Source organism: Coregonus clupeaformis, chromosome 3, assembly GCF_020615455.1.
Source record: "Coregonus clupeaformis isolate EN_2021a chromosome 3, ASM2061545v1, whole genome shotgun sequence".
Taxonomy (NCBI): Eukaryota; Metazoa; Chordata; class Actinopteri; order Salmoniformes; family Salmonidae; genus Coregonus; species Coregonus clupeaformis.
The window spans coordinates 17,628,565-17,642,529 of NC_059194.1; the positions used below are offsets into that span (position 1 = coordinate 17,628,565).

The following is a 13,965-nucleotide window of genomic DNA, read 5'->3' on the forward strand; positions in this document are numbered from 1 at the left end:
CAATCCCTGCCGATGAAAAACATCCCCACAGCATGATGCTGCCACCACCATGCTTCACTGTGGGGATGGTGTTCTCGGGGTGATGAGAGGTGTTGGGTTTGCGCCAGACATAGTGTTTTCCTTAATGGCCAAAAAGCTCAATTTTAGTCTCATCTGACCAGAGTACCTTCTTCCATATGTTTGGGGAGTCTCCCACATGCCTTTTGGCGAACACCAAACGTGTTTCCTTATTTTTTTCTGGCCACTTCTATAAAGCCCAGCTCTGTGGAGTGTACAGCTTAAAGTGGTCCTATGGATAGATACTCCAATCTCCGCTGTGGAACTTTGCAGCTCCTTCAGGGTTCTCTTTGGTCTCTTTGTTGCCTCTCTGATTAATGCCCTCCTTGCCTTGTCCGTGAGTTTTGGTGGGCGGCCCTCTCTTGGCAGGTTTGTTGTGGTGCCATACAGTGAGGGAAAAAAGTATTTGATCCCCTGCTGATTTTGTACATTTGCCCACTGACAAAGAAATTATCAGTCTATAATTTTAATGGTAGGTTTATTTGAACAGTGAGAGACAGAATAACAACAAAAAAATCCTGAAAAGCGCATGTCAAAAACTTTATAAATTGATTTGCATTTTAATGAGGGAAATAAGTATTTGACCCCTCTGCAAAACATGACTTAGTACTTGGCGGCAAAACCCTTGTTGGCAATCATAGAGGTCAGACGTTTCTTGTAGTTGGCCACCAGGTTTGCACACATCTCAGGAGGGATTTTGTTTCACTCCTCTTTGCAGATCTTCTCCAAGTCATTAAGGTTTCGAGGCTGACGTTTGGCAACTCGAACCTTCAGCTCCCTCCACAGATTTTCTATGGGATTAAGGTCTGGAGACTGGCTAGGCCACTCCAGGAACTTAATGTGCTTCTTCTTGAGCCACTCCTTTGTTGCCTTGGCCATGTGTTTTGGGTCATTGTCATGCTGGAATACCCATCCACGACCCATTTTCAATGCCCTGGCTGAGGGAAGGAGGTTCTCACCCAAGATTTGACGGTACATGGCCCCGTCCATCATCCCTTTGATGCGGTGAAGTTGTCATGTCCCCTTAGCAGAAAAAACACCCCCAAAGCATAATGTTTCCCACCTCCATGTTTGACGGTGGGGATGGTGTTCTTGGGGTCATAGGCAGCATTCCTCCTCCTCCAAACACGGCGAGTTGAGTTGATGCCAAAGAGCTCGATTTTGGTCTCATCTGACCACAACACTTTCACCCAGTTCTCCTCTGAATCATTCAGATGTTCATTGGCAAACTTCAGACGGCCCTGTATATGTGCTTTCTTGAGCAGGGGGACCTTGCGGGCGCTGCAGGATTTCAGTCCTTCACGGCGTAGTGTGTTACCAATTGTCTTCTTGGTGACTATGGTCCCAGCTGCCTTGAGATCATTGACAAGATCCTCCCGTGTAGTTCTGGGCTGATTCCTCACCGTTCTCATGATAATTGCAACTCCACGAGGTGAGATCTTGCAAGGAGCCCCAGGCCGAGGGAGATTGACAGTTATTTTGTGTTTCGTCCATTTGCGAATAATCGCAGCAATTGTTGTCACCTTCTCAGATGCTTGGTGATGGTCTTGTAGCCCATTCCAGCCTTGTGTAGGTCTACAATCTTGTCCCTGACATCCTTGGAGAGCTCTTTGGTCTTGGCCATGGTGGAGAGTATGGAATCTGATTGATTGATTGCTTCTGTGGACAGGTGTCTTTCATACATTAACAAGCTGAGATTAGGAGCACTCCCTTTAAGAGTGTGCTCCTAATCTCAGCTCGTTACCTGTATAAAAGACACCTGGGAGCCAGAAATCTTTCTGATTGAGAGGGGGTCAAATACTTATTTCCCTCATTAAAATGCAAATCAATTTATAACATTTTTGACATGAGTTTTTTCTGTTTTTGTTGTTGTTATTCTGTCTCTCACTGTTCAAATAAACCTACCAATAAAATGATAGACTGATCATTTCTTTGTCAGTGGGCAAACGTACAAAATCAGCAGGGGATCAAATACTTTCTTCCCTCACTGTATATACACTGAGTCACTCATGTGACTTAGATTGCACACAGGTGGACTTTATTTAACCAATTATGTGACTTCTGAAGGTAATTGGTTGCACCAGATCTTATTTAGGTGCTTCATAGCACACACCACTTTTCCGTTATTTATTTGTTAGAATTTTTTGAAACAAGTTATTTTTTTTCATTTCACTTCACCAATTTGGACAATTTTGTGTACGTCATTACATGAAATCCAAATAAAAATCAATTTAAATTACTGGTTGTAATGCAACAAAATAGGAAAAATGCCAAGGGGGATGAATACTTTTGCAAGGCACTGTATTTGCCTTTGAAGTTGGAGCACATCGACTGGATGAATAAAAAGCATTGTTTTATTTTTGGGGGGGGACAATTTGGCTGGCAACAATTTAATTTATCGGCTTCTCATACAGTGCATTCAGTAAGTATTCAGACCCCTTCACTTTTTCCACGTTTTGTTACGTTACAGCCTTATTATGAAATGGATTAAATCATTTTTTCCCCTCATCAATCTACACACAATACCCCATAATGACAAAGCAAAAACAGGTTTTTAGACATTTTTGCTATTGTATATTTAAAAAAAAAATTAAATATCACATTTACATAAGTATTCAGACGAAGCCCGCTTGGAGTTTGCCAAAAGGCACCTAAAGACTCTCAGACCATGAGAAACAAGATTCTCTGGTCTGATGAAACCAAGATTGAACTCTTTGGCCTGAATGCCAAGTGTCACGTCTGGAGGAAACCTGGTTCCATCCCTACGGTGAAGCATGGTGGTGGCAGCATCATGTTGTGGGGATGTTTTTCAGCGGCAGGGACTGGGAGACTAGTCGGGATGGAGAGAAAGATGAACGGATCAAAGTACAGAGAGATCCTTGATGAAAACCTGTTCCAGCGCGCTCAGGACCTCAGACTGGGGCGAAGGTTGTAGTTCCAACAGGACAACGACCCTAACACACAGTCAAGACAATGCAGGAGTGGCTTCGGGACAAGTCTCTGAATGTCCTTAAGTGGCCCAGCCAGAGCCCGGACTTGAACCCGATCGAACATCTCTGGAGAGACCTGAAAATAGATGTGCAGCGACGCTCCCCATCCAACCTGACAGAGCTTGAGAGACTCTGCAGAAAAGAATGGGAGAAACTCCAAATACAGGTGTGCCAAGCTTGTAGTGTCATAACCAAGAATATTTGAGGCTGTAATCGCTGCCAAAGGTGCTTCAACAAAGTACTGAGTAAAGAGTCTGAATACTTATGTAAATGTTATATTTATGTTTGTTTTTTTGTCCTGTTTTTGCTTTGTCATTATGGGGTATTGTGTGTTGATTGATTAGGGATTTTTTATTTTTTTTTAACCAATTTTAGAATAAGGCTGTAACGTAACAAAATGTGGAAAACGTCAAGGGGTCTGAATACTTTCCGAATGCACTGTATATTATATATTTACCAGCTAACGGAAACCCTGCTCCACACCCACCTTCTTTCCCCAGGAGGAGGGAGTAGAAGCACAGGTGGTTGACGCTGAGGTAGACCCAGCCCTGGCGGGGCACACGGCCCTTCCAGTAGCTACAGGAGTAGTAGTTGACCAGCTTCTCCTCGTCGGGCATGCCAAACAACTTCCTCATCTTCAGCTCAGCCTCGCGGAACTTGCCAGAGTCCTCGTCCTCCAGGGCCGCCTTGCTTTTGTTCTCCTCTGCGATGATGCCCTAGATAGAAAGAGTGGAGGAGGGAGTTAGGTTATTATCCAATAAACACACACACGAGCGCCCTCACAAGCATACCACTTAGCATGGGCCTGCATGGAATTTTCCGGATTGTGTGGGTTTAGATTAGAGGTCCTCACAGATCCACCTGTACCCGAATACCCGAGTCCCGTTCCGGGACCTGAGTGGGTCCGGATCCAGAATTCTAAATGTCACGTGTCTGGGTCGGATCTGATATGATTGTCACGAGTCTGTATAATTTTAACTGACTTGTCCGGAAGTACCCGTACAGATCCGAACGCGACTGCTGCAGTAGAGAGAGAGAGAAAGAAATTGTATAATTTATGCTGCTGGTCTTTGCTTTTCACAAGAGTGGTGCATGTAGCTTGTTGTTGGCCAAACATAAGTCACCAAAGCGGCAATAGGCTACAGTCATAGAGCCTCCGTGTGTGGCAAAAGTTAGTTGAGATCTGATCAATGGAAGATGGAATTAAAATGACGGAATTAAAAGTTAAAGGAGAAGGATAAGCTACAAAGAACAAGAGCCAACAGATAGGCTGCTACTTTATATTTTGAATGGGTTGTTGTTGTTGTTTGTAACTGTGCAGGACAGGAAAGCACATGCAGCCTCGCTAGCTAACTTACAGTTAAAGTTGGAAGTTTACATACACTTAGGTTGGAGTCATTAAAACTCGTTTTTCAACCACTCCACAAATTTCTTGTTAACAAACTATAGTTTTGGCAAGTCTGTTAGGACATCTACTATCTATATCCACAGTAAAACGAGTCCTATATCGACATAACCTGAAAGGCCGCTCAGCAAGGAAGAAGCCACTGCTCCAAAACCGCCATAACAAAGCCAGACTACGGTTTGCAACTGCACATGTGGACAAAGATCGTACTTTTTGGAGAAATGTAATCTGGTCTGATGAAACAAAAATAGAACTGTTTGGCCATAATAACCATCGTTATGTTTGGAGGAAAAAGGTGGTTGCTTGCAAGCCAAAGAAAACCATCCCAACCGTGAAGCACGGGGTGGCAGCATCATGCTGTGGGGGTGCTTTGCTGCAGGAGGGACTGATGCACTTCACAAAATAGATGGCATCATGAGAAAGGAACATTATGTGGATATATTGAAGCAACATCTCAAGACATCAGTCAGGAAGTTAAAGCTTGGTCGCAAATGGGTCTTCCAAATGGACAATGACCCCAAGCATACTTCCAAAGTTGTGGCAAAATGGCTTAAGGACAACAAAGTCAAGGTATTAGAGTGGCCATCACAAAGCCCTCAATCCTATATAACATTTGTGGGCAGAACTGAAAAAGCGTGTGCGAGCAAGGAGGCCTACAAACCTCACTCAGTTACACCAGCTCTGTCAGGAGGAATGGGCCAAAATTCACCCAACTTATTGTGGGAAGCTTGTGGACGGCTACCCAAAACGTTTGACCTAAGTTAAACAATTTAAAGGCAATGCTACCAAATACTAATTGAGTGTATGTAAACTTTTGACCAACTGGGAATGTGATCAAAGAAATAAAGCTGAAATAAATCATTCTCTCTACTATTATTCTGACATTTCACATTCTTAAAATAAAAATAAAGTGGTGATCCTAACTGACTTAAGACAGGGCATTTTTACTAGGATTAAATGTCAGGAATTGTGAAAAACTGAGTTTAAATGTATTTGGCTAAGGTGTATGTAAACTTCCGACTTCAACTGTAACTAGCTTCTCCCGGGTTTGATGCAGTCAAAACAGGTATTACGTAATCATATTGGATGATAAATAACCTAGCTATGGCAGCTATTAGTCTACTATAGCGTGAGTCGGCTTGGTTGGTTGCTGTCTCTCCCTCCCTCCCTCCTGTTCCCGTGTCACTCGCTCACACTCACAGTAGCCTACACACACAGCACGGCCCCTACTAGAGTGCCACCTCTCTCTACCTCCTCTCCCTCGCGCTTTATCAGCTCTGGTTAATAAAGTAGCTTAAAAATGGACTTTTCTGCTGATTCCCTCACTCAGATCGGGTCTGGATCCGACCATCGTGGTCCGTTCGGAATGGGTCTCTATATTTAAAAAATGTATGTATTATTCCGGATGGGAAAGCCCCAGGTCCATTTCGGAACGTGTCCAACTTTTTGGACCTGTGAAGGCCTCTAGTTTAGATTAATGTCACAATGATGCATAGTGAAGGAACTGAGTCAGTAGCTTAACGCAGGAGCAACAATTAGCTAGGACATAACAGGGTATGACCATTGAATTCTAATTTGTTCTAATTCTGAGGTTGAACTATACTTTGTGGCAGCAGTGCCTACCGAGATCTTCCCCTTGACGAAGGTGGTGATGTCTTCGTCGTTGTCGAAGATGGAGAGCGTTTGGAGTAGGTTGGTCTCCAGCCACTCCCAATGCTCTGTGACCTCCTTCCGGGAGGAGCCTGGGAAAACACAGTATTTCCCCACATCAACATAAAGGTAAAATCGGGTATAGGTGAGCTTTAGTGGGTGTGCTTTAGTGGGTCTAGGTGTGTTTTAGTGGGTGTGCTTTAATGGATCCAGGTGTGCTTTAGTGGGTGTGCTTTAGTGTGTATAGGGTTGGGATTGGTAGCTTAGTGGTTAAGAGCGTTGTGCCAGTAAACGAAAGGTCGCTGGTTCTAATCCCCGAGCCGACTAGGTGAACAATCTGTCGATATGCCCTTGAGCAAGGCACTTAACCCTAATTGCTCCTGTAAGTCGCTCTGGATAAGAGCGTCTGCTAAATGACAAAAAATGTTGATAAAAAAAAAATGATTGGGGGATCTGTACCTATGGTAAACTTCAACCCGGAGTGCTTTAGTGCAGCTAGCATAGGTGAATCTTGATATTGTAAAGCAGTGTTGTAGTCGAGTCACTAAATCTTGAGTCCGAGTCGAGTCCATATGGCTGAAGTACGAGTCCAAGTCCGAGTCACGAGTCCATCAATTTATAATAGGTCTCAACATGCAACTGTTTCTAGTCACCACCAAATGGCGTCACTCCCTCAACCCAACTAATTTACTATTCATCACTACCTCACAAGTTCTACTCAATAGTGTTTCACTACTTATTTACTACATTTTGTAATCGCCCACTGATATTTGAGTCGTTTTTTTTATTGCAGAGTGAAAACTAAAGGGAGACTTGTCAGAACCTGGCTTTGGGATGCATTGGATAAAGTGGGAGGGTAGTGCAAGATGAAAATTCAAAGAGAGAGACAAATAGCTACACTGTTGTACTATTAAACTCAATACTATAGTTTTCAATTTTGTAAAGCAGTTTCTGTTTCTTAACCAAGCAAAGCTAAATAGTAGGATGGTAACTGGTGTTTATTTGCACCCCAGTATCTCTATTTGCACATCATCTCTTGCACATCTATCATTCCAGTGTTAATACTAATTGTAATTATTTTGCACTATAGCCTATTTATTGCCTTACCTCCATAACTTGCTACATTTGCACACACTGTATATATATTTTCTGTTGTATTTTTGACTGCATGTTTTGTTTTACCCCATATGTAACTCTGTGTTGTTGTTGTTTTTAATCGCACTGCTTTGCTTTATCTTGGCCAGGTCGCAGTTGTAAATGAGAACTTGTTCTCAACTGGCTTACCTGGTTAAATAAAGGTGAAATAAAAATAAATACAAGTTTATGGGGAAGCAAGAGAGTCGCTTGCGCGATGTGTAGCCTATGATCGGAGGCTGAGCCGGAGCGGAGCCTACCTGTCTGTCTGCCCACACTCATCGCTTGCTCCCCCACAGCTCACCAGCTGATGTAGGCTGTGTGTGCCGGGTGTGGCGCGTCCTTCCCACTGCTAGAGAACAGAACCCTTGCTGCTCTGCTCACCCAGTGTTGCTAATATTCTGCTCACCATTGTAGCCTATCCAGTCCAATTGCAAAGTCACGGGAAGGCCAGTCCGAGTCACTAATGGTTGAGAAGGTGAGTCCGAATCCTGGACTCAAGTAATACAACACTGTTCTAAAGTGACTTCCTCTCCTTGTCACCTTTCCCTTCTTGGCACAGATATTAATAAACCAGGGCCCCTGTGTCCGGTCTAAATCATGACTGTGCCTTGGCTACCGTGTAGCAACCAGAGGATGTGAGCGGAGTGGAGCTAGAGTAGAGCGTTTGTAATTTGGCTGGCGCGTGGAGCGGATTTCTAAAATGTGGGAGCTTCAGCCTTCTCTCTCACTCCAATTTCACTCTGGTACCGCTCAGCCACAAGCTCTGGGGTCAGAGGATGTGAGCAGAGTGGAGCAGGAGTGGAGCGAGGAGCATGTGTAATTTTGCTGGAGAAAATATAATTTTGGGGGGAGTGTCTGCTTTCTCTTTCGCTCCGGTACCACTAAGCCACAAGCTCTGGACCTAGCGGTACCAAAAGCCCTGGTCTTCCCTAGAAAGCCTCTGTAAATGATGATCACCAGAACAGCCCCAACCTTTTTTAGACTGACGTTTTTTCATTTTTTTTTTGCTTATTATGAACAAGTTCGATCCCCACTGTGAATTATTTTAAAGTTTCCTACAAATCGAGATATTTAATTAAATAGTGATCCATTCTGACTACTACATTTGTTGTCACACAGGACCACGTGCTGACACAGACCAATCACAGGCCGGCAGGCTACGAGGAGGCTCGCGCCCTCATGCCATAGACAATAAGGTTGTCTCTCTCAGGCAAGATGAAAACGACTACATCGACCACGATCCTTTGCTAGTTACGGCCACTTTCACCATGATCCTTAGCGTTTTTGGGTGACACCGAGCCCCATTCAGCAATATGGCGCGCTTCAAATCCAAATACTACTGGTAATAATGGCGCCGGAGGAGATGGCTGCCGTTTTACGGGCAGCTAACCAATTGTAACCCTGGGACTAAACACCTCCCTCTGCAACTGGATCCTGGACTTCCTGACAGCCCGCCCCTATGTGGTAAGGGTAGATAACAACACATCTGCTATGCTGATCCTCAACCCGGGGGCCCCTCACGGGTGCATGCTCAGTCCCCTCATGTACTCCCTGTTCACCCATGACTGCATGGCCAGGCTCCAACACCATCATTAAGTTTGCCGACGACACAACAGTGGTAGGCCTGATCACAGACAAAGATGAGACAGCCTATCGGGAGGAGGTCAGAGACCTGGCCGTGTTGTGCGAGGATAACAACCTCTCCGTCAACGTGATCAAGAGAAAGGAAATGATTGTGGACTACAGGAAAATAAGGACCGAGCACACCCCCATTCTCATCGACGGGGCTGTAGTGGAGCAGGTTGAGAGCTTCAGGTTCCTTGGTTTCCACATCACCAACAAACGATCATGGTCCAAATACACCAAGACAGTCGTGAAGAGGGCACAACAAAGCCTATTCCCCCTCAGGAGACTGAAAAGATTTGGCATGGGTCCTCAGATCCTCAAAAAGTTATACAGCTGCACCATCGAGCGCATCCTGACTGGTTGCATCACTGCCTGGTATGGCAACTACTCGGCCTCCGACCGCAAGACACTACAGAGGGTAGAGCGTACGGCCCAGTACATCACTGGGGCCAAGCTTCCTGCCATCCAGGACCTCTATACCAGGCGGTGTCAGAGCAGGGCCCTAGAAATTGTCAAAGACTCCAGCCACCATAGTCATAGACTGTTCTCTCTGCTACCGCACGGCAAGTGGTACCGGAGCGCCAAGTCTAGGTCCAAAAGGCTTCTTAACAGCTTCTACCCCCAAGCCATAAGACTCCTGAACAGGTAATCAAATGGCTATTGGACTATTTCCGCTCCAGCAGGTATATCTCACTGGTCATCCCCAGACTGGAACGAACTGCAAAAATCTCTGAAACTGGAGACTCTTATCTCCTTCACTAACTTTAAGCATCAGTTGTCAGAGCAGCTTACCGATCACTGCACCTGTACACAGCCCATCTGTAATTAGCCCACCCAACTACCTCATCCCAATATTGTTATTTATTTTGCTCAATAGCACCCCAGTATCTCTATTTGCACATCATCTTCTGCACATCTTTCATTCCAGTGTAAATACTAAATTGTAATTATTTTGCACTATGACCTATTTATTGCCTTACCTCCATAACTTATTACATTTGCACACACTGTATATAGATTTTCTACTGTGTTATTGACTGTACATTTTGTTTATCCCATGTGTAACTCTGTGTTGTTGTTTTTATCGCACTGATTTGCGTTATCTTGGCCAGGTCGCAGTTGTAAATGAGAACTTGTTCTCAACTGGCTTACCTGGTTAAATAAAGGTGAAATAAAAATAAAAATAATAATTTGATTTGATTCATGCACCATCGGGAGTTTTCCATAGGAATACATGGAATACGTCAGAGCTATCTCTATCTACTGCTTGTAATGTCTACAGTATAAACCTAGAACAGTGAAAATAAAGGAGAGGTCTCTTAAAACTTGATGATAATGGTTCACATTTATATAGGCCTAGCACTTTTATACAGTTTTATTTAAATAGGCTAGCTTCAAATACAGTTTGGCTGTCCCAGAACATTCAGAGTTGTCATGGCATGGTTTTGCACCCACCACATGCGATGCTGCAGAAGATCTGGGAGTCCCCCGTCTGGTGCAGGATCCTATAGGGAGCCACTCTGGCACTAGAGTCCAGGACAACATCCATTGTGCCCACAAACAAGCCTAAAGAAAACAGCACAACAAGTTAGGCTACTATTCAATGTATGCCCCTTACAATCTGATTTGCATTTTAGTAATTTAGCAGACGCTCTTATCCAATATCCAGAATTACTTACAGTAGCAATTAGAGCTAAGTGCCTTGCTCAAGGGCACAGACTTTTCACAAGTCAGCTCAGGGATTTGAACCAGCGACCTTTCGGTTACTGGCCCAATACTCTTAACTGCTAAGCTACCTGTAGTAATGAAGTATCTCACTATAGTTTTTCAATTGACTAGTTGAGATAATAGGACTACAGGAATCCCAATAGGTGACTACAGGTCAATCATCCAACAATATTGTATTGCTGGCTGGAGGAGTCCTTACTTTGCATGGATTACTTTTAACCTGGGTAAACAAAGGTTATTTGGCTACGATGTGAACTGACATCTGTTTGTTAGTTGTGAGGAAGTCCAACGCCTGTTGAGGCCCAATGCCAGACAAACCAGACATGCATTCAAACTCACGTGTGGGCAAGCACACACACTCACACCTCAAGAATTTCTACAGTGGGGAAAAAAGGTATTTAGTCAGCCACCAATTGTGTAAGTTCTCCCACTTAAAAAGATGAGAGAGGCCTGTAATTTTTAATCATAGGTACATGTCAACTATGACAGACAAAATGAGGGAAAAAAAATTCCAGAAAATCACATTGTAGGATTTTTTATGAATTTATTTGCAAATTATGGTGGAAAATAAGTATTTGGTCAATAACAAAAGTTTCTCAATACTTTGTTATATACCCTTTGTTGGCAATGACACAGGTCAAACGTTTTCTGTAAGTCTTCACAAGGTTTTCACACACTGTTGCTGGTATTTTGGCCCATTCCTCCATGCAGATCTCCTCTAGAGCAGTGATGTTTTGGGGCTGTCGCTGGGCAACATGGACTTTCAACTCCCTCCAAAGATTTTCTATGGGGTTGAGATCTGGAGACTGGCTAGGCCACTCCAGGACCTTGAAATGCTTCTTACGAAGCCACTCCTTCGTTGCCCGGGCGGTGTGTTTGGGATCATTGTCATGCTGAGAGACCCAGCCACGTTTCATCTTCAATGCCCTTGCTGATGGAAGGAGGTTTTCACTCAAAATCTCACGATACATGGCCCCATTCATTCTTTCCTTTACACGGATCAGTCGTCCTGGTCCCTTTACAGAAAAAACAGCCCCAAAGCATGATGTTTCCACCCCCATGCTTCACAGTAGGTATGGTGTTCTTTGGATGCAACTCAGCATTCTTTGTCCTCCAAACACGACGAGTTGAGTTTTTACCAAAAAGTTATATTTTGGTTTCATCTGACCATATGACATTCTCCCAATCCTCTTCTGGATCATCCAAATGCACTCTAGCAAACTTCAGACGGGCCTGGACATGTACTGGCTTAAGCAGGGGGACACGTCTGGCACTGCAGGATTTGAGTCCCTGGCGGCGTAGTGTGTTACTGATGGTAGGCTTTGTTACTTTGGTCCCAGCTCTCTGCAGGTCATTCACTAGGTCCCCCCGTGTGGTTCTGGGATTTTTGCTCACCGTTCTTGTGATCATTTTGACCCCACGGGGTGAGATCTTGCGTGGAGCCCCAGATCGAGGGAGATTATCAGTGGTCTTGTATGTCTTCCATTTCCTAATAATTGCTCCCACAGTTGATTTCTTCAAACCAAGCTGCTTACCTATTGCAGATTCAGTCTTCCCAGCCTGGTGCAGGTCTACAATTTTGTTTCTGGTGTCCTTTGACAGCTCTTTGGTCTTGGCCATAGTGGAGTTTGGAGTGTGACTGTTTGAGGTTGTGGACAGGTGTCTTTTATACTGATAACAAGTTCAAACAGGTGCCATTAATACAGGTAACGAGTGGCGGACAGAGGAGCCTCTTAAAGAAGAAGTTACAGGTCTGTGAGAGCCAGAAATCTTGCTTGTTTGTAGGTGACCAAATACTTATTTTCCACCATAATTTGCAAATAAAATCATTAAAAAATCCTACAATGTGATTTTCTGGATTTTTTTTCTTCTCATTTTGTCTGTCATGGTTGACGTGTACCTATGATGAAAATTACAGGCCTCTCTCATCTTTTTAAGTGGGAGAACTTGCACAATTGGTGGCTGACTAAATACTTTTTTTCCCCACTGTACATTATGTACTATTTCATAGCCTACATTTTACTGTCTTCATGCGACGGGTTAATGTGTACTGTGGGCTAGTCTAAGACTTATGTTCCTAGAACTGGTCAGCAAAAGCAGCAGCAGTGGTGCTGTAGCTAATACAGAGAGGGACTTGGGGAGGGATATCTGAATCAAAGGGAAACATCAAACTCTTGTGAATGAAAGGCCACTTGTGTTTAGTCACTTTAAAGAGCGACTGCCTTTAAAAAGTAACACATCCCTTTGAAAACGGCCTATGTGGATAACATGGTGAACTGCTGCTGTGATTGCTCTTTATCGAATAGCATAGACAGCAACAGCCCTGCCCAGCACGCAGACTTTGTTTACATAAGACAACACGTCGCGCATTTTTTTACTTGAGAAATACTGCACCAAACACCATAGTTACATGTAAAATTGCGCAACTAAAACATCCACGGCCAAAACATCAAAATTAATTATAGATTTATCGAGTTATCTTAGATTCACTCTGAGGAAGTGAAATAGGCTTCCGCCTCTACAGTGTCTCACGGGGGACAAACAATATTAGCCAAACGCGGAATCGGTCAGGAAACACCTCCAAGACTGAAATCTAATTTTTCTAATGAGCAACAGAAAAACACAAGTGCCAATCGGCTTGTTCTGTGGCTCTTTAAATGAGACTTGACTTGAGGCCGTCTGGGTAGACTTGGGGAGTTTCTCTCATTCTTCTCTGCAGATCCTCAAGCTCTGTCAGGTTGGATGGGGAGCGTCGCTGCACAGCTATTTTCAGGTCTCTCCAGAGATGTTCGATCGGGTTCAAGTCCGGGATCTGGCTGGACAACTCAAGGACATTCAGAGACTTGTCCCGAAGCCACTTCTGAGTTGTCTTGGCTGTGTGCTTAGGGTCGTTGTCCTGTTGGAAGGTGAACCTTCGCCCCAATCTGAGGTCCTGAGCGCTCTGGAGCAGGTTTTCAAAGATCTCGCTGTACTTTGCTCCGTTCACCTTTCCCTCGATCCTGACTATTCTCCCAGTCCCTGCCGCTGAAAAACATCATGATGCTGCCAACACCATGCTTCACCGTAGGGATGGTGCCAGGTTTCCTCCAGATGTGACGCTTGGCATTCAGGCCAAAGAGTTCAATTTTGGTTTAATCAGACCAGAGAATCTTATTTCTCATGGTCTGAGAGTCTTTAGGAGCCTTTTGGCAAACTCCAAGCGCGCTGTCATGTACCTTTTACTGAGGAATGGCTTCCGTCTGGCCACTCTACCATGGTGGAGTGCTGCAGAGATGGTTGTCCTTCTGGAAGGTTCTCCCATCTCCACAGAGGAACTCTAGAACTCTGTCAGAGTGACCATAGGCTCTTGGTCACCTCCCTGATCAAGGCCCT

General features: G+C 44.3%; 1 protein-coding gene across 3 annotated transcripts in view; it reads right to left on the reverse strand.

Annotated features, from left to right (window-relative positions):
* The window catches only part of LOC121541612 (TBC1 domain family member 9B), a 52,063-nt gene that overhangs the window by 36,096 nt on the left and 2,002 nt on the right, over positions 1-13,965 (reverse strand). For 2 of the 3 annotated variants that reach the window (XM_041850777.2, XM_041850769.2), the window contains exons 2-4: positions 10,321-10,431; positions 6,076-6,194; positions 3,535-3,763 (exon numbers count right to left, since the gene is read on the reverse strand). In XM_041850777.2, the coding sequence (XP_041706711.1) occupies positions 3,535-3,763; positions 6,076-6,194; positions 10,321-10,431 (459 nt within the window). The remainder of the gene's footprint in view (positions 1-3,534; positions 3,764-6,075; positions 6,195-10,320; positions 10,432-13,965) is intronic. The other variant, XM_041850785.2, reaches the window with a different exon arrangement.